We start from the raw sequence: 25,724 nt of genomic DNA on the forward strand, positions 1-25,724 counted from the left end.
TACAAACGGATGTATTTAATAAGCATCTCAGGCCACCTGTTCTTTCTCTCCAGTTTGTGCTCATGCCTTTGAAATAAATCCTGGAGCCAAAATTTGCACACAGTATTTACTTAATCTCAAGTGAGTAGGAAGAAAGAAAATACTCGCACCTTTCCCCTTCTGTCTTCTAAGAGAATACCCTGATTCCTTACAAGGTTCTTCCAGCCTCAGATTGCAGTGAAGGTGCCCAGATACAGTTCTTCATTTGCCAAGACCATACCTCAGAGATTCAGATACCAAATCAAAGCTCCTGAATTTCTGATTTTAGTTCAGTGAACCCAGAAGATCTGGTGACACTGCCTTTCCAGTATTTGCCTAACTAGGAGACCAGCGGGGCGAGAAGTGCCAGATTTTCTTGACCTTATCTTTCCCATCTGTAAGGTGAGAGATTGAATAGGCAGTCTCTTACGATAGTGTTTTTCAAACTGTGGGCGTTGGTCCATTTTCATCAGAATCAGCTGAACTTGTTTCCTGAAAATGCAGATTTCTGGTCTCACATATATTATCATCTCTGGAATGTGGCCTGGCAGTTTGGGCTTGTTTTAGACCTGGAGGTGATTCTTACATATACTTCAAGTTTGAAAATCCTTGCCTTAAGTGACTTTCTATGCCTAATGGTCTCTTCAACTCTAACGCTACAGTTGGTGTTCTGAAGTGCCAGCCTCAGGTAAGCTCATCAGGTGCACCTCATTTTATTGCACTTCACTTTATTGTGCTTCACAGACGCTGCATTTTTTACAAATTGAAGGCAAAACCCTCCACCAGCAAAAAGATTACGACTTGCTTTATTGTGGTATTCACTTTATTGTGACGGTCTGGAACCAAATCCTCAACATCTCTTGAGGTATACCTGTACTTGTATAGAAATGACGAGAATGTTAGACTTAAGCCTCAAATTTCTGGCATCTCTGAGGCTTAACTCTGAAGTCCATCACTGACACAGTAATAGTTCTCTCTATTCTTATTTGAAAGCCTTGTGGATGTACCACTGTAAGTCATAGCCCTATTCTGTTGGGTGTTTTGATTAGATTATACTTACCTCCCTGGTTGTATTTTACTCTTGCTGAGGTTTTACAGAGATGCAAGGGTTACTGGGAAAGGAGTACCAAGGAGGCATCTGTTCTTATTTTCTTTATTGTTTGCCCAGCCAACCTCTACTTCTGGTCTGGAAACTGGTGTCTAGGAGGCAGATTCAGGTTGATTTAGTTGCTTCTCCCTATTGTGTTAATCCTTTAAGTTATTAAAGGACTTGTTCATAAAGAAAATGAAAATTCAGTTCAGCAAGCCATACTGAGTATTTGCCACAAATATTCTTGCCTCAAGGCTTTGTGTTTGGGGATTTATGCTTGGACCCAAGCCTCAGAAGGTTAATAACTCAAGCCCCAAAGAGGGGTATGTAAACAAATTAGAGAATAGTTTGAACAAAGAGCTATGGGGGCATAGAGAAGGAAGTGATATAATCTATTTGGAGTAGGCTTTCTGAGTACGTTATACTGTATCCAGATTTAGAAGGACATGTTGGAGTCTTAAAGGTTTGGGGGAAGAATGGAGATTATGCCACCTATGTTTCTGATACTATGAATCTAACCATATAAGTATGTTCTGAGGGCTAGTTAACCTTTATGGCTTTCAGTTATACTTGAGGGAATCTTAAAAAGGCTTAGGAAGGGTGAAACTAATATGAAACTAAACACTGACTCACAGAACCGACTACTGGAGTTGTAAGCAAATGTTTTGTTTTTGTCTTCTACCAGCACAAGGATATGAAAAAATAATGTTGTTAGGCAGGTACTGACATGCCTACAACATAACTGCTAGTGTCTGTAATTTTATATTTAACTTACTTTACAAATTCTACCTCCCTAGCCTGTATGCTGGATCCCCTGGAATAAGTGAGAGGATTATGGTAAAATATATTTACTAGAAACTGGTGTCTGTTCTTGCTGTTGTAACAGCAAAATTCTTAAAGTTATTAGCATAGGACAACATTTTTTTTAACTTAATGAGGAGACTAGCAGGATGACAGATAATGAGTTATCAGCATTTGCAGGACAGGATTTTATGGAGTTCAGAAACCAATGCAAAATAAAATTGCTAAATTAAATATCAAATTGGTTAACTTCCTAAAGGGCAGTAAAACCATGCCAACTTTGAGGGTGACTTCTCTATTGAGCTGTTAAATCATTATCACCTTATTAGTTTTGTGCAGGTTAACTTCCAAATTCTCAGAGCCACAAAACTCTGTATCTTTCTGTTGTGACATTCCCCAAGTATCAGAGTGGCCTATTACAAAATACTCTTTTTGCAATGTGCCAAGTCTTATCATTTTAGCTTATTCCAAGGTTGGGATAAATTTGTCTTGAATACCAGTACTTTTAACAATTTACCTTACTCTATCAGAATTTATTTAAAGATAAGTTTTATTTTTATTTATTGAGGAAGTCTTATGTCCTCATACTGGAGAATGATGAACAGAAAACACAAGCAAGAATTAGATTAAGAAATGAATGTGGAACTGTTGAAAATATGCTCACCTGATCTTTTTGAAAGCTAGCTTCTAGACTATGGTTAGGTTACCGAAACGAGGATAGCCATTCTGTTAATTTTCTTCAATTAACTGTCTTATTAAAAATTTAAAAGCATCTCTACTTTACGTAATGACAGCCATAGACTGCACTATCTGAAGTTCATCCTTACATACTTTCCTACATATAAGAGAGATCATACTTACAAAAGCTCTTTTCATCTCTGCTACAGGGGGTACTACATTGAGTGAGCAGTCCTGTCGCTCTAGCCTATTCTAAGAGGCTACGGAGATTTTCTCCTTATGAGACATGCAAGTTCCAGTGATACCGTATATAGCAAGAGCTCAATAAACTGTTTTTCCTCTAAATATTTGGGACCTAAGGATATATTAACTTCCTTCCTCCCTCCCTCCCTCCCTCCCTCCCTCCCTCCTTCCCTCTTTCTCCTTTCTCTTCTCCCTCTCTCTCTCTATCTATTTTTATCGAGGTATAGTTAACATACAACATCATACTAGTTTCAATGGCATTAATGATTCAGTATTTGTATATATTGTGAAATCACCACAGTAAGTCTGGTCAACTTTTTGTGTGTGTGTGTGATAAGAACTTTAAGATCTATTCTCTTAGCAACTTTCAAATATGCAGTACAGTATTAACTATAGTCAGCATGCTGTATATTATATCCCCATGACTTATTTTATAACTGCAAGTCTGTACCTTTTGACAGCCTATTAAGATTACCTATTTTGCCCCCACTCCCATCCCCACCTCTGACAACCACCAGTATGTGTTCTGTATCTATGAGGGGTTTTTTTTTCCCTACATATAAAAGAGATCATATGGTATTTGTCGCTCTCTGATTTATTTAACTCAGTAAAATACCTTCAAGGTCTGTCCATATTGTTGCAAGTGACAAGATTTCATTCTTTTTTTATGGCTGAATAATATTCCATTGTATATGTATGGTCATGTGACACATAATGCCATTTTGGTCAGTGACGGTCTGCATGTATGATGATCCCAATGAAAATAATGGAACTGAAAAATTCCTATTGTCTAGTGACATTGTAGCCATCTTTAAGGTCATAATGTAAAGCAGTACTTACCTGTTTGTGGTGATGCTGGTGTAAACAAACCTGCACTGCCAGTTATATAAAAGTATAACACATACAATTATGTTTGGCACATAATATTTGATAATGATAATAAACAACTATGTTACTGGTTTAGTGTATTTACTATACTATTTATCGTTATTTTAGAGTGTATTCTTTCTACTTATTAAAAGAAGAAACTTTGCTGTAAAACAATATATCCTGACACGCCGGCAGCAGCCTCATACAGCTCATGTTTATTGCATGTCTTCATTGCAGCATTTTCTCTTGTGCTTGATTTAACCTCGTGTTGTTTTGTGCAGTAACATGCTGTACAGGCTTGTAGCCCAGGAGCAGTAGGCTGTATTATACAGCCCAGGGGCGTAGTGGGCTGTATAGCAAGAGCTATAGGTTTGTGTGAGTGCGCTCGGGGATGTTCGCACAATGATGAAATTGCCTAACAGTGCATTAGAACATATCCCCGTGGTTGAGTGGCACATGACGGTATGCCCCGTTTCCTTTATCCATTCATTCATCAGTCGGTACTTAGGTTATTTCCATGTCTTAGCTATTGTAAATATGCTGCAGTAAACATGAGGGTGCATATATCTTTTCGAGTTAGTGTTTTCATTTCCTTCAGATAAATACCCAGAATTGGAATTGCTAGACCAGATAGTAGCTCTATTTCTTAATTTTTTGAAGGACATCCAAACTGTTTTCGATAATGTACCAAATTTACATTCCCACCAACAGTGCACAAGGGTTCCCTTTTCTCCACATCCTCACCAACACTTATTTCTTATCTTTTTTATAATAACCATCCTGACAGGTGTGAGGTAGTATCTCAATGTGGTTTCGATTTGTATTTGCCTGAAAATTAGTGCTGTTGAGCACATTCTCATGTACCAGTTGGCCATCTGTATGTCGTCTTTGGAAAATGTCTGTTCAGATCTTCTGCCCATTTTAAAATCAGATTGTTGTTTTTTACTGTTGAGTTTTATGAGTTCTTTATATATTTTGGATATGAAACCCTTACCAGATATGTGATTTGCAAATATTTTCTCCCATTTAGTAGGCTGCCTTTTTATTTTGTTGATGGTTTCCTTTGCCGTGCAGAAGCTTTTTGGTTTGATTTGTCCTACTTGTTTATTTTTCTTTTGTTGCCTTTGCTTTTGGTGTCACATCCAGAAAATCATCTCCATGACCGATGTCACAGAGTTGACTGCCTATGTTTTCTTCTAGGAGTTTTATGGTTTCAGGTTTTATGTTCAAGTCTTTAATCCATTTTGAGTTAGTTTTTGTGTATGGTGAAAGATAGTGGTTCAATTTCATTCTTTTGCATATGGCTGTTCAGTTTTTCTCAACATCACTTATTGAAGAGAGTATCCTTTTCCCATTGTATATTTTTGGCTCTTTTGTCATAAACTAGTTGATCATATATTTATAGGCTTTTTTCTCGGCTCACTATTCTGTTCCATTATCTATGCATCATTATCTTTTTAACTGCAAAGAGGTCACAATTTTATCAGCCTGTCAAACCAGTTAAAACTCTTGCATTTTAATGCCTTCCAAGTGTCTTTGATAGATACTAAAACAAAATATTTTCTCAGTTAATTCTGTGGTATAGAGTAGAAGGCACAATAGTATAGTCAACTTAGTATCTTGAATTCTGAACATATCACACTATATTGTTTCTTTCACTGGATGGCAAAATAGAAGGAGCAAGGCACAGGTGTGATCTTTCCAATGGTTCTCAACTGGGCTTTGGGCTGCTTATTTAAGCGTCATTTTTCTATAGATAGGAATACGATCTAGCAACCTCTCTTGTCCACTGACTTTGCCCAATACTAAATTCCGTATCTAAGTTCATTTATTTTCCCTGAACTATTTCTTTCTAGCTATGGCCACACTAATCATAGCTCAGGGAGGTTTATACTCCATTTAAATATGGTCTACTCTTGAGAGTATGTCACTGCTTCATGACTGTCCCAGATTGCTCAGAAATCTGAGTTAGTACCAGCCCTGCCTGGCATAAGATTCAGTAGCTCTAGAAATGATGTGAAGTTGAAGTGGATTCTGTATTATGGGTAATCATGTACTAATTGTCCTGAAGCTAAGAAAACCATGTTTAATAGTCTTTTTGTATCTGTGGAAAAGGAAAATGAGTTATGTGGCATTTGGATTTACTGCAAAGCTAAGTTTAAAGCTCTACAAAGGAAGGCCTCACCAGATAACCTAAACTCTCTTCATTTGCCCAGAATTTAGTTGTATTTCCTTATCTTTTCTTTTTGTTTAAAGCAAGCAAATAAATGTAGTGAGGCATTTTGATAAAAACTGTTCTAATGTAGGGTTATTTTGATGGAGATAAAACAACTAAACCATTTGTTCTAATGCTAATTGCAAATAAGAATCAACTGTTAGGATTAAAAAAAAAAAAAAAACTGCTAAAGGCAGGTCTCATCTAGGCGACTGATTAGAATCCCTGGGGTTTGGGTGAAACATTTTTATGTTTATTTTGAACACCACAAATGATTCAAATATATAGCCATGGTTGGTTGAGCACCACTGATATAAAGAAAGAGGCAATTAGGAGAAAATTTTCTTTCTCCCTTCAGTAATCCGTTTAATGAAAGTCACTATTCCAGATGGTTAATCTTGTTCACTGTATTGTTATTGTTTCTGAATATAATGCATTCACATTTTGAATAATTGTAATTATAAAGGGTAAAGAGGGAAATATACACAATTTTGAAATGGCCATTAGCATTTACCACTTAATTAAAAATTATGAAAGGAATTTATGCTGCATATAAAATTTCAAAATAAAATCCCCAAATCCCTACCAGTCCCCCGTGTTCTTTCTCAGAAGAGTGGAGCTCTGAAGTCATCACGCTCTCTGATGCTTCCTTTGTTATATCTTCTGTGACAGTTGTAATAGCAACAGTATGAACCTGATCAAAGCTGTAGGACAGAGCAGAAGCCCTGTGAGGGCTAACAAGTGCGTAACTCCCACATGCTGCTCTTTCTGTCCCTCTGAAGTGAGATGTGCGCAAGGCTGAGGCAAAGGAAGGAAGCTTCTCATTTCCTCCAGTCTTCACAGCTTAGCCTCTTTAAAACTCCAGCTCTGTAACTTTCTTTTCTTCAAGCTGTCTTTGTTTCAGTGACTTAACCTTTTTTTCTTTTTCTTTCCACTTCCTATTTTACAAAAGTCTCACAGTTCCTTGCCTGATTTCCTGTTCTTGAAAAACTATGTGAGAGGGGGGATTTTACCAGGCAGGTTTGGATGGGTTACTTTAAGTGTGTGGGTTATCTGCATCACCACTTCCATGCCCACGGGAAAAAATTATTTCAAGTGCAGCCTCCACTGAATTTTGGAATGGTGGCAGTATTGTTAGTGTTGGATACTAAAGGAAGGTAAATTTAATGTAAAGATTTACCTTAAATTTTGCAACTTTTCAGAAAATAAACTCGGCTGCCTTATTACATTGAGTTTTTTTCTAGGAATGAAGCCGAGAGTGATGAAAGAAGCTGTCTCTACTCCATCACGAGTGACCCACAGGGATCAGGAATGGTATGATGCTGAAATTGCCAGAAAACTGCAAGAAGAAGAAATTTTGGTGAGCAAACTTTAATAATTCAGGTGAATAAGTAGGTATTTTGTGAATTGGATCATTCTTGAGATTATGTAATAGGCATTACAGTGGTACCTCGGTTTTCGAACATAATCTGTTCCGGAACACCGTTCAGGTTCTGAGACGTTCAAAAACTGAGGCACAGTTTCCCCATAGAAGGTAACGCAAAATGGATTAATCAGTTCCAGACCTTTAAAATCAACCCCTAAAACTGCAAATTTAGCATGAATTTTACTATCTAATGATATCATAGATCCATAAAATTTATGGCATTCATAAACCGAAATGTTTGTCAACGGAGACATTCGAAAACCAAAGTACCAATATATAACACTCGATCAGTTGAGAAACTGATACCTTTTTTACTGGTGGGAAAATCAAAACAACAGGAATAGTGTTTATTTTTATTTACTGAGTAAGCGTTAGCAATAGAATTCCATATCCTTGTCTCCACGTTATTCAGATAATTCTCTAAGAATCTGCAGTAGAATTTGATAAAAATAGACCCTGCTCTGGCTGGTGAAAATATACCATCTGATTACCAACTTGAGGGATGTTAATCACAACTAGTTTAAAATACCAGTTTATTTTTATGTAAGATTTTAAAAAATGGATGGTGTAGATTTCAATTCAATTATTCTTTTTATGTTTTCTATACCACAGGCTACGCAGGTAGACATGAGAGCAGCTCAGGTAGCCCAGGATGAGGTGAGTTCAAGTTAGTTAATGAGTTGGTTTAGCCAATATTCTTTGGAAATACCTGGTTATTTTCTGCCCGCAGCTCTGTAATCAATATTGACTGGATTTTGTTTAGGAAATTGCTAGACTTCTAATGGCTGAAGAAAAGAAAGCTTACAAGAAAGCTAAGGAACGGGAGAAATCATCACTGGACAAAAGAAAGCAGGACCATGATTGGAAGGTAGGATCTGTTTTTCGCTTGTCCCCCCACTCCCTTTTTCCGACTCTCCCCCCCACTCCGGTTCAAGTCGTTGTTTCTCAGTCTAGTTGTGTAGGACACAGCTCCCTGGCCCATGCTGGTATTAGGAGCCTTGCTTTTCCCCCAGGCTGAGGCAGTTGGTCGCCAGTCGTCGGTCGGCCGCTCACAGTAGCAGCCAGCCACTCACGCTGGCCACTCACGCTGGCCACCAGCTGCTCCTGGCAGCACACGGTAGCCCATGGCAGCTCACACCGAACTCCAGCTGCTCACGGCAGCCCAGCTCCAGGGAGAGCTGTTGATCACAGTCTTAGCTGTAGGGAGCATAGCTCACTGGCCTGTGTGGGAATCGAACTGGTGACCTTGGCGTTAGGAGCACGGCTCTCCAACCACCTGAGCCACTGGGCCAGCCCTGCTTGTTTTTTTAATTAAAAGTAAAATTAGAAATGGCAAGGGGACTCTGCTTTTAGGGTAAGCTCTGTAAATACACATATTTAGATTATACAAATTATCGCCTGTGTGAATCTGACTTGTAAAAGTTGTTTCACTATGAGCTATCATACTGAATTCTTGAAAGTAACCATGTAAAAAGTTACTGCTGAGATGGAAAGACTCATTCCATTGATTTTAAGACCAACTGAGTCTCAAGTGCCTCTGGTCATGAGCAATCTTAGTTTTCGTATGCTTCTAGGAGATGGTAGCATGTTGACATGCTGTCATGTTTCCACAGTGGCCTTTTTTTCCTCTCTCCTTTCCCTCTCTGCTTATGTTGTGCTTCATCCCTGATCGGGTGGTTGCCAGCGTGTCTCTTTTCTCTAATATAACTTGATCTGTGACAGACTGACAGATATCACCAGCAATCATTGCTTGTGGCAGAGTATAAGAACTGTCTAGCATGAGCTTAAACTGTTGTCTTCCCCTCATTAATCAGAAATAGTAGGAAAATAATGACTGCAATTCATTCTGCTCTAAAATAATCTAATTGTGGTATATGGTGATAGCAAGTTCAATTCAACAGACTTTTTCTCATCAGTCACTGTTTGCAAAGCATCCTTCTGCACTTACAGGGAAAGACAAAGATATGTTTTCCTCATAATAACAGATAATGTGGGGGGGAAGACTAACTGGACACCTAACAAATACATGGTCAAGCTAGTGGAGGAAAGCATAGTGGAAGGACAACAGGAGGAGCGGGAGAATTCATGCAGTAAAGGCTTTCTAGGGCAGGAGCTTGTACTGGGCCTGGAAGGATGTAATTAGGGTGTGTATCCACTGTTCTCTCTCTCTCTCGAACAAATTGCTCCCTTGGGCCTCTCGTCCTTTCTGAGCCTCGGCTCTGAGGAAAAAGAGCAAATAGAAACCATGATAATAGTATTGCTCTATTTCCTGTTGCTCAGTTACCCAGTTGTCTAAAAAACAAATGAAAGTACTATTTCCATGTAATTATTCATCTCCTTTTTTTTGCCCTCTTAGTAACTCAGGATTTTTCCTAACAAACCTATTTCACTTTTAAGTAGAAGCGTTCCCAAACGCTTTTACCTAAACAAATCCACAGATAATTGCCCAAGAGTTACTCAATTTTTTTGTTAACCCAGCTATCAAGGAGTAGGTATTTTTAAGGATTACAAATCGGGAAAGTAAGAAGGGAAGGGCACATTTGTAGCAAGTATCAGAACTTCTGTGCTTTCTACATTTTTTGACTGGTTCTGGTACAGTTCCTCTCCTGGAAAAGTTGCCTTAAATGTGCCTTAGTTTTCTGGCTTGAAACAGCATCATCCCTAAGTCAGGTGTTCAGAAATCAATTGAAGCGCACACACCTAGATTCCACAGACTAGATTCCACCAGTTCTCGTGACCTGCTGTGTGGCTATTATGTTAATAATGGGTGGCCACGCACACCCCTGTTGGGGAGCCTGTTTGGGTGTCTTAGCCCATCATCTGGCTGCACTCACAGCCTCCCACATGCCTTGGTGACAGTAATCTTTTTTTTCCTATCTCTGAGTGGCTGTATTTAAAAAATACCTTGTGTTCCTCAACTGAATGGAAGTAACCTGAAATTACTAAATGAGAGTTTGACATGATTTAGATATTTTGTAAACCTAATGTTTTCTTTGTTTGCTGTTCTCTCTCTCTCTCTCTCTCTCTCTCTCTCTCTCTCTTCTATTCATAGCCCAAAACAACTAAAGCAACACACTCAAAGTCAAAAGAGAGTGATGAACCTCACCGTTTTAAGAATGACAGGCCAGCACGGTAAGTTGACACCTGCAAAGGAGAGTGAGGAACTTACCATTGGGGTGAGTAAGGAGATGCTGTGGCCTGAAAAGCGCGTTTGTTCTTTGGAGAGGAGTTCCAGAAATCTGCAGTTGTGAGGTAGTATCAGTTCTTACGATTTAAAAAAAAAAAAAAAAAAAAGTTATTGTCTTAAATTCTGAGAAGATGAGGAATTTCACAGAAACTGCGGTGTATAAAAGGAAGGCCATGTTTTTTGTTAGGACGAGTTTTTGTCTCTGGATTCACTGAACTGATGCCGTCAATTAAGAAGGGATGAATTTAACCATTTTCCTAAGTAAAATATCAGGTTTTAAATTTTTACTGAGTTTCATGATCACATTGGTGTGTGCCTGACATTTACACACACTTAAGTTCATTTCTTTGTGCGTCTCAGCATCCTGAGCAATACTCATTTTAGTCATTGCAGCCTCTTCTGAATCCCAGCAGGCCACGCTGCAGGGGCTATGGTGTGTGTGCTTCCTGACTTCTCTCAGACAGACTGGGGTCATAGTTATGGAGCAGCTGCAGTCTTTCCACCTCAAGCTGTCCACCTTTAAGTCTCTGGGGAAGCAATTGTTTTGTTTTTTGTTTTTTGTAATTTGTTGTTCTGCTGCTTTTCAAAAGAAAATATGATTGGAAAAGGAGGAGAGAACATTAAATAGAAAAAGACAAAGATAACACTAAATCTGACATTTTGAAAACTCTAAATTATTAAAACATTGAATTTCAGTCCTGATTTTTAAAAATATATTTATTCTTTTTTTTCTAAAATTTTTAATTTTTTTTATTGGGGAAGGGGAACAGGACTTTATTGGGGAACAATGTGTACTTCCAGGCCTTTTTTTTTTTCCCCCAAGTCAAGTTGTTGTCCTTTCAATCTTAGTTGTGGAGGGCGCAGCTCAGCTCCAGGTCCAGTTGCCGTTTTCTAGTTGCAGGGGGCACAGCCCACCATCCCCTGCAGAAGTCGAACCGGCAACCTTGTGGTTGAGAGGACACATTCCAACCAACTGAGCCATCTGGGAGCTCAGTGGCAGCTCAGCTCAAGGTGCCGTGTTCAATCTTAGTTGCAGGGGGCGGAGCCCACCATCCTTTGCGGGACTGGAGGGATTGAACTGGCAACCTTGTGGTTGAGAGCCCACTGGCCCATGTGGGAATTGAACCGGCAGCCTTCGGAGTTAGGAGCATGGAGCTCTAACCTCCTGAGCCACCGGGCCAGCCCAAAATATATTTATTCTTAAAACATAAGTTTTATCACACTGAAAAACATACACTGTTTTGCCACTTATTGCCCACACATAGGCTGCGAGGCTTGTTTCTTTAAAGTGAATATATTTAGTATCCTTTAAAAGACATACTGTATTTTTAAATTCATGGGCTTTCAGAAGATGAATACCCTTCAGAAAATTATATCAGGTTTGTTAAGCTCTCAGGGCAACAGTAGTATAGTCTGTCTAATTATATGCAATTGGTTCTTCTTGTAGCTTTTAGTTAACCACTTGCCAGTTTTTAAAGCAGATTTTAGTACTACATAGTTTAGTTTTATTTGCATCCCTGCAATATCTAAGTGAAATAACAACTAATCTGTTCTGAGTAAGTAAATAGCTGTGGTTTATTATGCTTCTTTTGGTCAAATGAATTAAAACCATCTTTAGAGTTATATTCCATCTTCAAAGTCTATGGGCTTTTTAGAACACTAATAACTTTGACAGCAGATAAGATAGAACAATCTGTAATAGCTGTTTTAAAAGGCTTATATGAAATTCAAAACAAGTTTCTGGAATCTAATAAGCACTCTTAAAAATATTTGACCTATTATAAGGATGAATAATCAAATGACCCTGTATTAATAATGGCTATTATAAGTAAGTGAAAAGTGACTTGTGACTAGTAGAACTGAAGTCTTTTTTGACCTGAGAGGAACATTTGTCTTTAAATATAATTTACAGAAATATAATATATATGACAAAACAAAAATAAAGAATTTTATGATATCTGTGGGTTTGTTCATAGTTAGAAATTAAAGCCTATCGTCTTATGCTTTCCTTTCCTGGTAGAAAGGTTTAATTAGCCATTTTAACAGAAATAAATGGTTTCAAGGATTGAAAAATATGGATCTTCCTAGGTCGAGATGTTGACTTCAGTGCAGTAGTAATCGTAGTCGAGGGGAAGCACATTCTCAGGTAGAGCTTGTAGCATTCATGGATCAAATTCAGTTTCTTTGTCCATCATAAGATTTCTACTCTTCTAAGGAAATAGAGAACCAGTTGGCAGTCTGAATTAATTTTGCCTCTTTGTAATTGGAAAAAGTTTCAACAAGTTCCAAATTCTTTTAACTCTCAGATTTTATACTGGTAATAATACTCTTGATATTTTATTTTCATTCTCCTCTTACATGTAGTCTTGAATGAAGATGCTACTGCCGTTAGTTAGAAATACATACCTTTGTAGCAGAACATAATATAGTAGTTAAGAGCACTGGTTTTGAAGTCCAGTTGAATTTGAGCCATGGCTCTGCCACTTAACAACTGTGTGAACTTGGACAGGTCACTTACCTCATCTTACCTACCTAATCTTAACGCTAAAATATGTGTGTGATAGTGCAGACTAGTCTTGAAAGTTAATTGACATCATCAAAGTAGAACCCATAGCAAAGTCCTCACTATATACACAGTTTATATCCCATGCTGACCCTTCCAGGCGCTGAATACCCAGAGACCTACTGCTTGGGGACAGGGTGAGAAATTTGGAAACACTTGCCTTTATTTTCATATGACAGAGCCTATTGCACCAAACTAAATATAACTTTCCAAACTTCAGAATACTTATGCTTTCCAGATTGTATATATATAATTGCATAAAACATCCTATGACATGGTTATATACTGACAGATCTTAATCATGCGGTTTCACGCTTTAATGCTACATTTGTGTACAGCTTTGGGAAACAACAAAAAAGGAGAGATTTTCTTTTTTCTTAATCTTCATTAAATCCAATGTTGGCAGAAGTCTGTTAAATGGTTAAAATAAAAAGTTTAGAGTAGTAAAAATTTCCCAATGTTTTTTACATTGTTTTCTTTTGACACAAAAAGTTGCAAATATGATTCCCCTTTCTTTCTTTAAGCTCTGCTGTGCCACCTAGTGGATTAAGGATCTTTGCTGTAAATTTTATATGTTGACCAATGTCCCCTCCTTCTCTCCCCTTTCCTTTCTTTCCTCCTCTTCCTCCCTCCTCACCTGCTGCCCTCTCTTCCCTTTTTCCTTCCTTCCTTCCTTCCATAACTTTCTTTATGATTTTCTTCCTTTCTATCTTTGCCATTCTTCCTCTTTTTCTTCGTAAAACCTGCCAAAATAAATTTTCCATTAATGACAGTGATCACATCTCATTAATCTTTGTTTCTGTAGCCATTAGCACAGTGCCTCACACATATTAGGTGTTCAGAAATAATGTGTTTTTTATTGAATTATGTGCTTCAAAACCAAGGAACGGTAAGATTAAATTATGTAGCCAAGGTCATACAACTGGCCAGGAACTAAAACGAGGATTCTAAAACATTCTGATTTCGCATTTGTACCAAAAATGTTTTTACCATGGGATCCAATGAATGGTGGAATTGTAGTCACCACACTTAGAATCTCTCTAAATTCAGACTTCCTTTCAGGCCACCACCACCTACCATGACAGATGCTGAGGATTTGGATTACACTCATGTTACAAACCAGCATAATTCCACACGTCTTTTCTCAAAATCAGAGTCCTCTCATAAAGGTAAGAAAAATATATATGGTCAGGTATAGGATCTTTTTAAATAATCCCCATGCTATGGTGGAAAAATCAAATCCTATCTTACAGATCACTAGAGTGGAAAAACAAGTTATTTCTCTCAACAGAATATAATATTCTTCATTTATTAAAAAACAAACAAAAAACATTAAAAAAAACAAAAACAGAAACAAAACACCTTAAATTGAATGCTAGTTTTCCTGTGTATTTGTATTTTTCTCCAGAGAGAGCTCATTGCTTTCATCAGATTCTTAAAGGGTGGCCGTGTCCACTGTTTAAATCCACCAGGGTTTTCTTTTCTAGCTCTTGTTTCGTCTCCCCATGACTATTTATTAGACTTAAAATACACATTAGCATAGACACAGCCCACAAAACTCTTACGCAGAAGAAAAATGGGGCAAGGAATATGAGGAAAGAACATGAGATCTAAGATGGACCAGATCTTTAAAATGAAAGGAATTGACTGTAGTTGCTTTTCAAATCATATGCATTCGCTTATGTGTATTTTTATGACAGTCATAAAATGAGATTACAAAAAAGTTTCTTAATTTCCTCATCTAAAAATGGATGTGATTTTAATAGTGTCAGCATTGTCAGGATCATAGAAGTAAAATATATGAAAGCAGATCGCAATAATCTTTACAAATATTAGGTCTTACTGATGTTTACAATGTGTTACAATTTTTGAAGATTTCTTAGTGTTTTTATTATCCTTTGCCAAATCCAATGATAGCCTTGCCAAACTTCTTTTTCTGCAGTCATTATGAAATACCAGTGTACAGGTGCCACTCCAGATTAGTTAAATCATACTATCAAGGGGTGGGGGTGTTGCTAGGTATTTGTATTTTTTATAAAGCTCCCCTTCCCCCACCCCTCTCTATTCTAACATTCATCCAACGTTGAGAATAAGGCAAAATACATTATTTAAAGATGGGATAAATTTGACTTTATCAAAAAAACCCATAGTATGCAATTTCCATCTTTTGGGGGCCCTTTCACCATCCCTGGTTTAACTGGAAATAGCTCATGTTTCTTTCTTTTCTCAAACTATATACATGCATTACTTTTTAGGGGGTGCCTTCATGTTCTTGACATATATTTGATACGTAATATTAAAATAACACAATGATTCTTATTAAAATTTATTGGGGTGACAATGGTCAACAAAACTACATAGCTTTCAAGTGTATAATTCTATAATACATCACATGATGATTCTATATGCAAATATAATCAAGAATGAAGAAAACATGAACCACTTGAAATGCATAGAAATAAAGATAAATTATTTTGCCTGAGCAGGGAGAAAAACAGAGTTTCAAAGATCCTAAAAAAAATTTATTTTTAGAAATAATTTTTAAAAGTTTCAGTTACAGTTGACATGCAATATCATATTAGTTTCAGGTGTCCAACATAGTGATTAGACGTTTATGTAACTTACGACATAATCACCCCAAATATAAGTCTAATACTCGTCTAGCACCACACAGAGTTATTGCAGTATTATTGATTATAGTCCCTATGCTGCACTTTACGTTCGTGTGACTGTTTTATAACTGCCAATTTGTACTTCTTAATCCCTTCACTTTTTTCACCAATCTCCCCTATCCCTCTCCCATCTGGTAACCATCAATTTGTCCTCTGTATCTATGAGTCTGTTGCTGTTTTGTTTGTTCATTTATTTTTTAAATTTCACATGTAAGTGGAATCATATGGTTTTGTCTTTCTCTGTCTGACTTATTTCACTTTGCATAATATGCTTTAGGTTCATCCATGTTGTTGCAAATGGCAAGATTTCACTTTTTTTTTTAATGGCCAGTATTCCTTTGTGTATATGTACCACCTCTTCTTTATCCATTTGTCTATGGGTAGACACTTATGTTGCTTTCATATCTTGGTTATTGTATTATAAATAATGCTATAGTGAACATAGAGTTTCATATATCTATTTTAATTAGTGTTTTGGGTTTCTTTGGATAAATCCTCAGAAATGGGATTGCTGGGTCCTATGGCAGGTCTATTTTTAATTTTTTGAGGAACCTCCATACTGTTTTCCATAGTGGCTGCACCAATCTGCAATCCCACCATCAGTGCACAACGGTTCCCTTTTTTCCACATCCTCGCCAACGTTTGTTGTTTGTTGTTTTACTGATGGTAGCCATTCTGTCAGGTGTGAGATGATAATCTCATTGTGGTTTTTATTTGCATTTCTCTGATGTAGTGACTTGGAGCATTTTTTCATATGTCTGTTGTCCATCTGTATGTCCTCTTTGGAGAAATGTCTATTCAGGTCCTCTGCCCATTTTTAAATCAGATTGTTTGGGTTTTTTGATGTTAAGTTGTATGAGTTCCTTATATATTTTGGATATTAACCCTTTGTGGGATATATCACTGGCGAACATCTTCTCACATTCAGTAGGTCGACTTTTCCTTTCTGTAGATGGTTTCCTTTGCTATGCAGAAACTTTTCATTTTGATGTAGTTCCATTTGTTTATTTTTTCTTTTGTCTCCCTTGCCCGAGGATACACATCCAAAAAATATTGCTAAGAGCTATGTCAAAGAGTTTTACTACCTTTGTTTTCTTCTAGGAGTTTTATGGTTTTAGGTCTTACATTTAAGTCTTTAATCCACTTTGAGTTTATTTTTATATATATACATATGATGTACAAAGGTGGTTTGGTTTCATTTTTTTTTTTTTTGCATATATCTGTCCAGTTTTCCCAGCACTGCTTATTAAAGAGACTGTCATTACCGCATTGTATACTCTTACGTCCTTTGTCATAGATTAGTTGACCATATGGGTTTATTTCTGGGCTCTCCACTCTATTTCATTCATCTATGTGTTTGTTTCTATGCCACTACCATGCTGTTTCATTACTATAGCCTTGTAGTATAGTTTGATGTCAGGTAGTGTGATACCTCCAACTTTGTTCTTTCTCAAGATGCTTTGGCTATTCAGGGTCTTTGGTGGTTCCATATAAGTTTTAGGATTATTTGTTCTAGTTCTGTGAAAAATGCCATTGGTGTTTTGATAGAGATTGCATTGAATCTGTAGATTACCGAGTTTCAAAGATTGTTTTCCTTAATGGTGTTTCTTCTTTTTTCTTCCCCTCCCCAGGTTTCCATTATAAGCAGTAAAAACCTAGGAATCTGCCTTGAAAACGGACTCACTGTAGCCAATATTACTGGATGATACAGAATGCATTCCGTGCTTATTTTTTCCTCCTATGTTGTATTCTGGGGATTTATCCTCAAGTATTTTTCTGACCATAAATAATTTAAATTCATTTAAAATGTTTTAATTATTTCCGATCACTTGGGCAGTACAAGAAAATCTAGCTTCTGAATATTGACCACCTCTACGCTGCATATACTTCCTGGGATTTAGTATCTAAGAGATCTATAAAATGCCATTTTTGTTAGGTATGGTGTATTGGTATCTAGGGACTAGGATTTACTTAGCAATTAGAGTTTTGTGATGATAACAACCAAGGTAAAACCTAATGTTTGGATACAATGCAGAACAAAAGAATATAAGAAATAGCTTTTTTGGTGCACTAGTGTATGATATATTGAGAGACAGAGCCTTTTACTTTTAGTAGTCTTTAGGAAAAGAAAAAAATCACAACCATAAAGTATTTAAAAAAAAGAAAGAAAAAGAAACCAAGCATTTGGAACAGTTTGTAAATATTACTCTGACTACCAGACAGAACTCTAGAGGTTTTGCACATCCTTCTAAGCCCTCCAGGGAAAATTGGCCTAGATGTCATTCTCTGACACGTTCTTTGCTATTGCTTCCTTAATAGCAAGACTTTCTGAAGCCTCTAGGCATCACTCATTTATTAGTATTTATTGGCAAAAATTTAATTCTATGATATTTTAACTCAGGTCTGTGTAAAGTCAACTAAAAATGAAAAACTTTCTATCCCTTCTCTTATTTTACATTTATTTACAAAGCCACGGCTAATGGAATTGGGAAGGTGTTTACATAAGTGGAGATGCCATTATTCTCTCTTGCTGTAGAAGTTTTCCTCTTGCTTAAAAAACATAGCAGTATTTCTTGGCAACCTCTCGAAAATATTTTGTGTATCTGTCAATTAGATTAATGTTACATGAAGTTGATAAAGTGGTTCTTTATCCAAGTATTTGGTTCTACGCATTCGTTAATGACACATGGTCAATTGATCCTTTATAGAAGACCTTTAAACTTCTCTTCAAGAAATCTAGTCTTCTAATCTTCAGGAAATGCTTATTTTCCTATACTAGTTACCACAAATGGCAAACACGCTATGTATATAAATAATACCCCTTCAGCTTGACTTCCTATTATTTTTCATTGTATGAATATGACATTTTTGGCATTCTAGTATGCTAGTATGGTGTTTTGGAAAGAAATATATAGGTGACTAGAGAAAAAGTTGTTAATCCATTCTTTTCCCACTGGGAAATGCCTTCCTTTTGCCTTATCTTTCCAGATGGTCTATAAAGTAGGGCAATATTCAGGAAGCTATTTAGAGTAGTTTCTGAGATTGGATTTGGATCTTTCATTTTGAGAAAGATCTTTAGTTTCATACAGTTTTTGGACTGTAGGAACTTGGGTATAAGATATCTAAGAGTTACTTTTTGGGGAAATGATACAGAAACAAAACCCTACAGGAGGTAGTTATTTCAGGGAACTAGGGAAAGGGATGATAACAGGACTTTGAATGGCAATGATGAAATGAATGAAGGAAAGTCTATTTAGTCAAGGGAAACAGAAGAGAGGTCCTGGCCTCAAGTCAGCTCCCAGAGGGTGGTTTCAATATCCAAAGCTTAGGCCTTATTGACTTCTAGCAATGTTCTGTTTTTCTTTGTCTGCCCTGTGATTTTGCTTCATGTTTTTAGAAGTTTTTATAGTAGTTTTACAGGAAAAAAACAGTGTATTTTTATTTGATAATTAGTCAGATGGGCAATATCATTTGCCATATTTTTATTTTATAAATGTTTATTTTTCTATCATGCAATGATCGGTTTTACTTTTACAATTCTGTATTCCTCTTGCCTCTCATGTACTTCATCCAATTATATTTATTATTGTAAAATGCTACCTGGATATATTTCATTCAAAATATTGTGCCACTTCACACTCAACCAGGATGTTAGAGTTTCAGCTGTCTTAGGAAGTGATCAAGTGTGATAGTTCCCTTGTGACACCCAATTCAACATCTATATTGAAAATTTGATTTTTTTAAAGTTTTTAAAAGATTACAATTTAAAAATATTTAATTTATTTTTTTTTGTAAAACAAACGCTTTTTAAAGCGTATCAGTAATTCTTTCCCTGTGAGTAAGGAGACAAATCAAACTCAACCAGTTAAATCCTCCTGTTCTTATTCTAGTAATGTAATTATTATCTTTGAGACTGTAGAAGCAAGTAAAAACTGTATTTTAAGGAACTACCAAACACTCTTCACTGTGTTCTCTGCTTTTCACTTTGTCATTTTTATACAAATGTGGACACATTTATTTTGTTCCTGTTCCTACTGCTGGAACACATGCAATTTAAGCATACTGTACTATGTTCCAATGTTGTGATGTAAACTAATACTTCTGGCCTTGGAAAATCTTTATTTCTATACCTCTGTTCTCTGGAGGCCACGCTCTCTTAACACCAGTATTGCTGAATGAGCACAATATTTTAAGGAGTTTTATAAGGCTACTGGACATATACATCCACTCCCCGCAGCCTAACTTTTTGTAAGTCATTGCCTGGGAAAGCAATGTGAGATAAGGTCAGATTAAACAATCTGAGTTGAAAAAAATTTAACTGTAGTGTCAAACCATTATCGGACATAATTATTTTATTGGGAAACTGGTTAGTTGCTATTACACATGCTTTACAGGAACATTGAAATTTTTAGAAAGTGACTTTGCATACCATTGAATTACTGTTTCTCAAGTGACTTTACAATAACCAGCAACAGACTAATGAACTGCGAGAAAGACCATGGCTTTTGATCACAGAGACACAGCTAAATTAGAAAAGACAGATGTGGATAGATACTCCCAGGAGAAGAACCTGTTCAGAATGGCAGTGGCCACTTGGCATCTAGAACAGTATGTGTGACCAAAGTGTGTGACTCTGGGCCTTGTGTTCCACTGAACTCACAGAAAAGTATGAACTGGACCCATTTTTCCTTTCTTCTCTACTGTGGCCTGCGGCTGAACTGGATGATGAATAAATTCATTGCTGACTTTGTCCATACTTATCCCTCAATGTCAGGACTTTTCGGTATAAAAATAATTAACTTTTAACTGATAATTATTTTTCTTTAATACTGTCAAATATTCTCTAAATTTTGTCTTGTGCCAGATTATTCTTTGGAAACACCTGTTATAATATGGTGCATTCAATTTACCACACAAGTGGTTAACATTTTAGGGCCTTGATTTTTAATGAGTGTTGCCTTTGTATAAAAATCACTTTGGGGAATACCAAGATTATTAATTTATTCAATGATGATTTTCTTGAAAGATAACTGGTAATTGGCCATAAGATCTTTCACCTAATGAAAGGATAAGACCCTTGTGTAATCAGCTTACTAAAGGACTGAGAATAGAGTAGAACTTGCATTCAAAGGCCTTTTCCCATTTGGCAAAACAGTATTTACGTAGGGAAATTTAATGTAAAAGGGAACACTGATCAAGTAGATTTCACTACATCGTATGCCATATTCTGGTAACATCAGCATTTTTAGAAACAATCATAAAGAATCAAAATCTATTTTAGCCAAAAGGACAAAAACAGATTTTTAAAGTACTTTGTTCATTACTTACTGCTCATGGAGAAGTGACTAGATAAAATGGTCCCATTTTCTCCTCACATCTGGTGGTGCCTATGAGTCTTAAAGCCATAACTGCTTTATCTTACTGCTAGAATCCTTATTTCCCCATAATAGGTCTTAGGGGCAGGGAGAGGCAAACTGGAGACTGTCCTGAGAATGCTGCGTGGGCACATAGTCATCCAAACTTTTGGTGGAAGAATCTTGTATCCCTGATGATACATAGATCCTTAAAGGGAAGAGTTGAGGCTATCATTGCTCCTGCCATTTACCTGTTGGAATGCTGAAATTTAATTCTAGAGAAGTCAAAAAGGAAGGGGTAAACTGGGAAAATCGCACTTCTATAGAATCATGTTTCTGTTGAGACCTGCCCTTTGTGCCAGCAATGTGTGTGAGGAGCAGTATTGCCTTAAATTAGTTGGATTCCAACTGAGGTCAGTGTATTGTACTTCCTATATGTGAATGACTGTCAACTCTCCATTGACATGTAAAATTCCCGGGTGGTCCCCGAACAGCCTTGTCATCCAGAGCTTTGGACCACTCCTCCCACTGAGCCGTCATTTCATTTCCGGCTGCCTCTCTCTCTCTCCATGGATGAGCAGTGGCATGACCAAATAGATTGGTAGGAGAGGGAGAATTTCCTGGCCAGATTCTTCAGGTGCTCACTTTCTGAATAATCGAGAGTTGACTGTCTTTTTCCATTACGACTGTGTAGAAGGTATTTTCAAAGGTTCTATTGTGCAGTGAAGTCACTAGTTACTGTTTTGTAAGAATGTCACCAACACTCCTGTGTATTGAAATGCATAACATTAATAACAAAAAGAGAAAACCAAACAAAATAGAGAGATTTACTTGAAATTGGAGATTTGTTGATGTGAAGAGTCTTTCTGTTTTATTACTTTTAAGAAAAAATTAAGCCGGAAAACTTTTGCTGTGGTAGAGAAGACACCAGAATATTTTTTTTAAGGTTGTATTTGATGCCACAAACTAATGCAGTCATGTAAGTAATGTTAATTTGTGGAAATGTCTGGTCCTAAAAAACATTCTCTTTATATATTTGTGAAAACTGCCTAGAAACATGTTTGTAATAGATTTAATATGTTTTTGTGTATTCTCAGCAGACTAGAAAATGTTTTTCTCTTTTTGAGTAACTCTTCATAGCATAGGGAACCAGTATTATGCTGGCTTCAGCATCTCAGATAAGGACAATTAATTGTGTAACCCAGTGCCCTATTATTTATTGCTGAGGTTCATGTATAAAGAACAGAAGAATTGAAAGACAGGGTTTTAGATACATATTCTTCACAAAAGAACAAAGATTAAGAACAGCAAAGAGAAAAGGTTGAAAGGATAGACTGTTACACATCATATACTTAGGATATGTTTTAGTTGCACTGAATTTCAGACCATAATTGCTGAAATAGTTTCTAGCTGTGAAATTTAGCAAGAGGGTTTTTGATGTCAGAATTTTTTTTTAATTTTCTGATTGAATGAGTCTCTGAAATCCCCGTAGGCTGTAACTTCAGCTCTTGGTATAAACTGAAAGCCAAATGCTCTTTCTCAGAAATAGCTGTATTTTTCACCTGCCTCTTAAAGGCAACCCAGTATTTATTCCATGAAGTATGATCCATAATGAGGTACAGTGGGAAGATAGCATGTAAAAATGATGATCCAAAATGAGAATTCTCCAATGGAGTTTTCCTTAAGAATCCATCCCAGCACAACACTGTATTTTGAAAAGGTGCTGAATTATAAACTACAAGCGTTTGCTCCTATAAAGCAAGTTGCTCAGGACATTGAGGTGGTGCTGTCCTTTGTCTTATAATTTGGAAAAGTTCTCTCTTGAGAGATGACTACATGATGCCCAGGTGGTTTCGAGTTCTTTGGGAAGGACCCCTTTGCCATTTGGAATGTGGGTATGTTTGAAAAACAAGTGAGACATTATCCCAAGTGCTTATATTCATTTGTAGCCAAGCCCCAGAGGGAAAGACCGCTTTCAGATAATTACTTCATGGAACTGGGTAGAACCTGAATGGAATGCAGTCGCCTGTCTGAGGACAGAAAACAGAGACCACCTCAAACCACATGCCTATCTAGAGATTAAGTGAAACTGTGAGGGGCACGTTGTGGATGCCTTAAAGGTGGTGGGAGGGGGGTATTGGTGGGTATGCACACGCCCATCTAGGCGAGGCCGACGGGAACGGTCTGTTTCAGTTCACCTGCACGCAGCGCGAGTGGTTCCTGCTCGTGGCCTAACTGAGGAGGAGAAACATGGTGCTGGTGACCTTCATGTGTCTTGGGAGGTTGAAGTGGTAACGTCATTGGGACTCCAGTCCACACCTCCCTGAAATGCCACTTACACATCTACAGTAATTCATCTATGCAAGCTTCTGTTTTTATGGTCTGTGTTTTACACCTGTGTCCCACTGGATTCTTTAAACATCAGGATTAACATCGATATGAGTAATTTTTAAACCAAAGTATTGTATAAGTGTGTGTGCTTGTTTTCCTGGATGGTTTGAAGCAAACACCAATCTTGTCCTTCTCTCTTAATAAAGTCATTTGTTAAGTCAGTGGCCTCTGACTCATGTTTTCTTTATTCCGTTCAAGGACTTGGGACATTCTGGGAGTGTTTGTTCGTTCTTTACAAAGTAAACCTAATAGAGCTTTGTTTAATTACAGTAAAATTTTCTCTTATTTCAGTTCCGTCCCCCTTCTGTAACCACGTGTAACATCGTACTTAGGCCTAGTATATTCCCATTCTTGACAAATACACCCAAGTCTAAAATTGGTTATAGACGTGGCTTTGCTTTGTGTGGTGGTGGTGGCTTACCTAATGCATTTGAAGGAAAAAAATATGTGCATTTTCATCCAATAATCCAAATACTAAGATCCCATGAGTGCAGCCACTCAGTCTGCACTATACATGACACTCCATGGATTCTGAAAGTAGATACTAGTAGCAACCATTAACATTTTACCTTCATAAGACTTGTTTCTTTATCTTACTTGGTTCGCTAGAGTAACTACGATGTCAGAAGTGATTCTGCAGAAGTTTAGCAGGTTACTTAAAAATAAGATACCATTTTCAGTGACTGTTAAATTGATTATTAAAGAAGTCACTATTTAGTTTCCCTGGACCATATTTTCTACGCCTCACCTTCTTCTCTGGCAACTATAGGGAATCTAAATGATCTCTATTATATATCTCTACCAGTTAGATGCCCAAGGACCACCAGTGATGTACAGATGTTACTTTATTGAAGAAAGTTTGTATGTTGATTTCAGCCTTTAGTTTCTAAAGAATTGCAGGATGAAAGTTGCCAGTGAAAAAAGTTGACACATCTAGATGCCAACTTGATATAAATATGTAGTTAAGGTGGCTTCCTTGAATCTGTGGCAGGAGGTGCCTCATATGATTGGGTAGATATGACTGAGCCTGTCAGGCTTTGGACAGGTGGGGTGGACAGGTAGCACCTAGAAAAACCCTCCTTAAAACAGGCAGCCAGGAGAACATTAGCCAAACCCTACACCTTGGAAATTTGGAGAAATCTTTTACAGAGCTTTGGACTATTAGAAGTCATAGGGTAGAGATTTGAAGAGAATTTCAGCCCCATTTCAAGGGGCAGAGAGAAACCACTTGTTGCCTCCTCCCATCATATCTGAGTTGCATGCTTAAGCAAACTAGAGCAATAGAGTCAGTGTACTAAAGAAACCAGGAGCAGTAAGGAGACCTGGGTTCCAGTCCTGGATCTGTGGAGAACTTGCTTTGGGTCCTTGGGTCACCACTTACCCTCTCTACCTCCATTCCTTTACTAATAAGCATGTTGCAGGGAGAAATGGTGATCTTTAAGCACCCCTTCGGGTCTAATGTTCTAGGATTCTTGCTGTCAAGGGCTGCTAAGTTTTTGTTGTTGTTGTTGTTGTTTTCATTAAAGATATTCCAGAAAAGAAGAGCCTCATACACTAGTGGGGACGTGGAAAGTCACAAAGACTTCCTAAGCAATCATTTGAAAGGCCTCATTTTTGATCTTGTGTTCTTTAAAAACAGGTGTCTTTTTGTTTATTTTTGACAACTGCAAATTGTATATGTGCAAGTGTGATGTTCTGATGTATGTGTACACTGTGAAATGATTACCACGATCAAACTAACGAACATATCCACTACCTCTCACAATTACCTGTTTTGTGTGTGTATGTGATGAGAACGCTTGAGATCTACTTTTTACGAATTTCAGGTTTATAATACATTAACTATAGTCGCCATGCTGTGCATTAGTCTCCAGAACTCACTCATCTCTTAATCGAGTGTGTACCCTTTGCAGATCCCGCGTTCCTGACCTCACTGTTCTGTTATCCTAGCTCCACACCAGCGGGCTGGCCTTAACCCGCATGTGTTCCTCTAACCAAACTCTCTTATTTTTTTATCCTCGAGCTTCAAATGCGAGCCTCCTTCATCAAAAGGTCTTTGGATGGTCTGGTGCACTTATGTACCTCCCACTAGCATACCTTGCTTTCATACTGCCAAAACACACGTTTCTTGCCAATTCCTGTGCCAAATTACGCAGATTTGCTTTGGGCCGTGTTAATCATGACGTGCCCCTAATTACACCGGCCACACTTGATTG

The 25,724-nt window shown here is 37.3% G+C and overlaps 1 protein-coding gene across 3 annotated transcripts in view; it reads left to right on the top strand.

Annotated features, from left to right (window-relative positions):
- Positions 1 to 23,669, top strand: part of CCDC50 (coiled-coil domain containing 50) — a 79,256-nt gene extending 55,587 nt beyond the window's left edge. For 2 of the 3 annotated variants that reach the window (XM_019712621.2, XM_019712622.2), the window contains 6 exons: positions 7,160 to 7,275; positions 7,954 to 7,998; positions 8,105 to 8,209; positions 10,394 to 10,473; positions 14,154 to 14,260; positions 17,395 to 23,669. In XM_019712621.2, the coding sequence (XP_019568180.1) occupies positions 7,160 to 7,275; positions 7,954 to 7,998; positions 8,105 to 8,209; positions 10,394 to 10,473; positions 14,154 to 14,260; positions 17,395 to 17,414 (473 nt within the window). In that variant the 3' untranslated portion in view covers positions 17,415 to 23,669. Of the gene's footprint in view, positions 1 to 7,159; positions 7,276 to 7,953; positions 7,999 to 8,104; positions 8,210 to 10,393; positions 10,474 to 14,141; positions 14,261 to 17,394 lie in introns of all 3 variants that reach the window. The other variant, XM_074329519.1, reaches the window with a different exon arrangement.
- Positions 23,670 to 25,724: the final 2,055 nt, after the last annotated feature.

This window comes from Rhinolophus sinicus, linkage group LG01 (genome assembly GCF_036562045.2).
Source record: "Rhinolophus sinicus isolate RSC01 linkage group LG01, ASM3656204v1, whole genome shotgun sequence".
Lineage (NCBI taxonomy): Eukaryota > Metazoa > Chordata > Mammalia > Chiroptera > Rhinolophidae > Rhinolophus > Rhinolophus sinicus.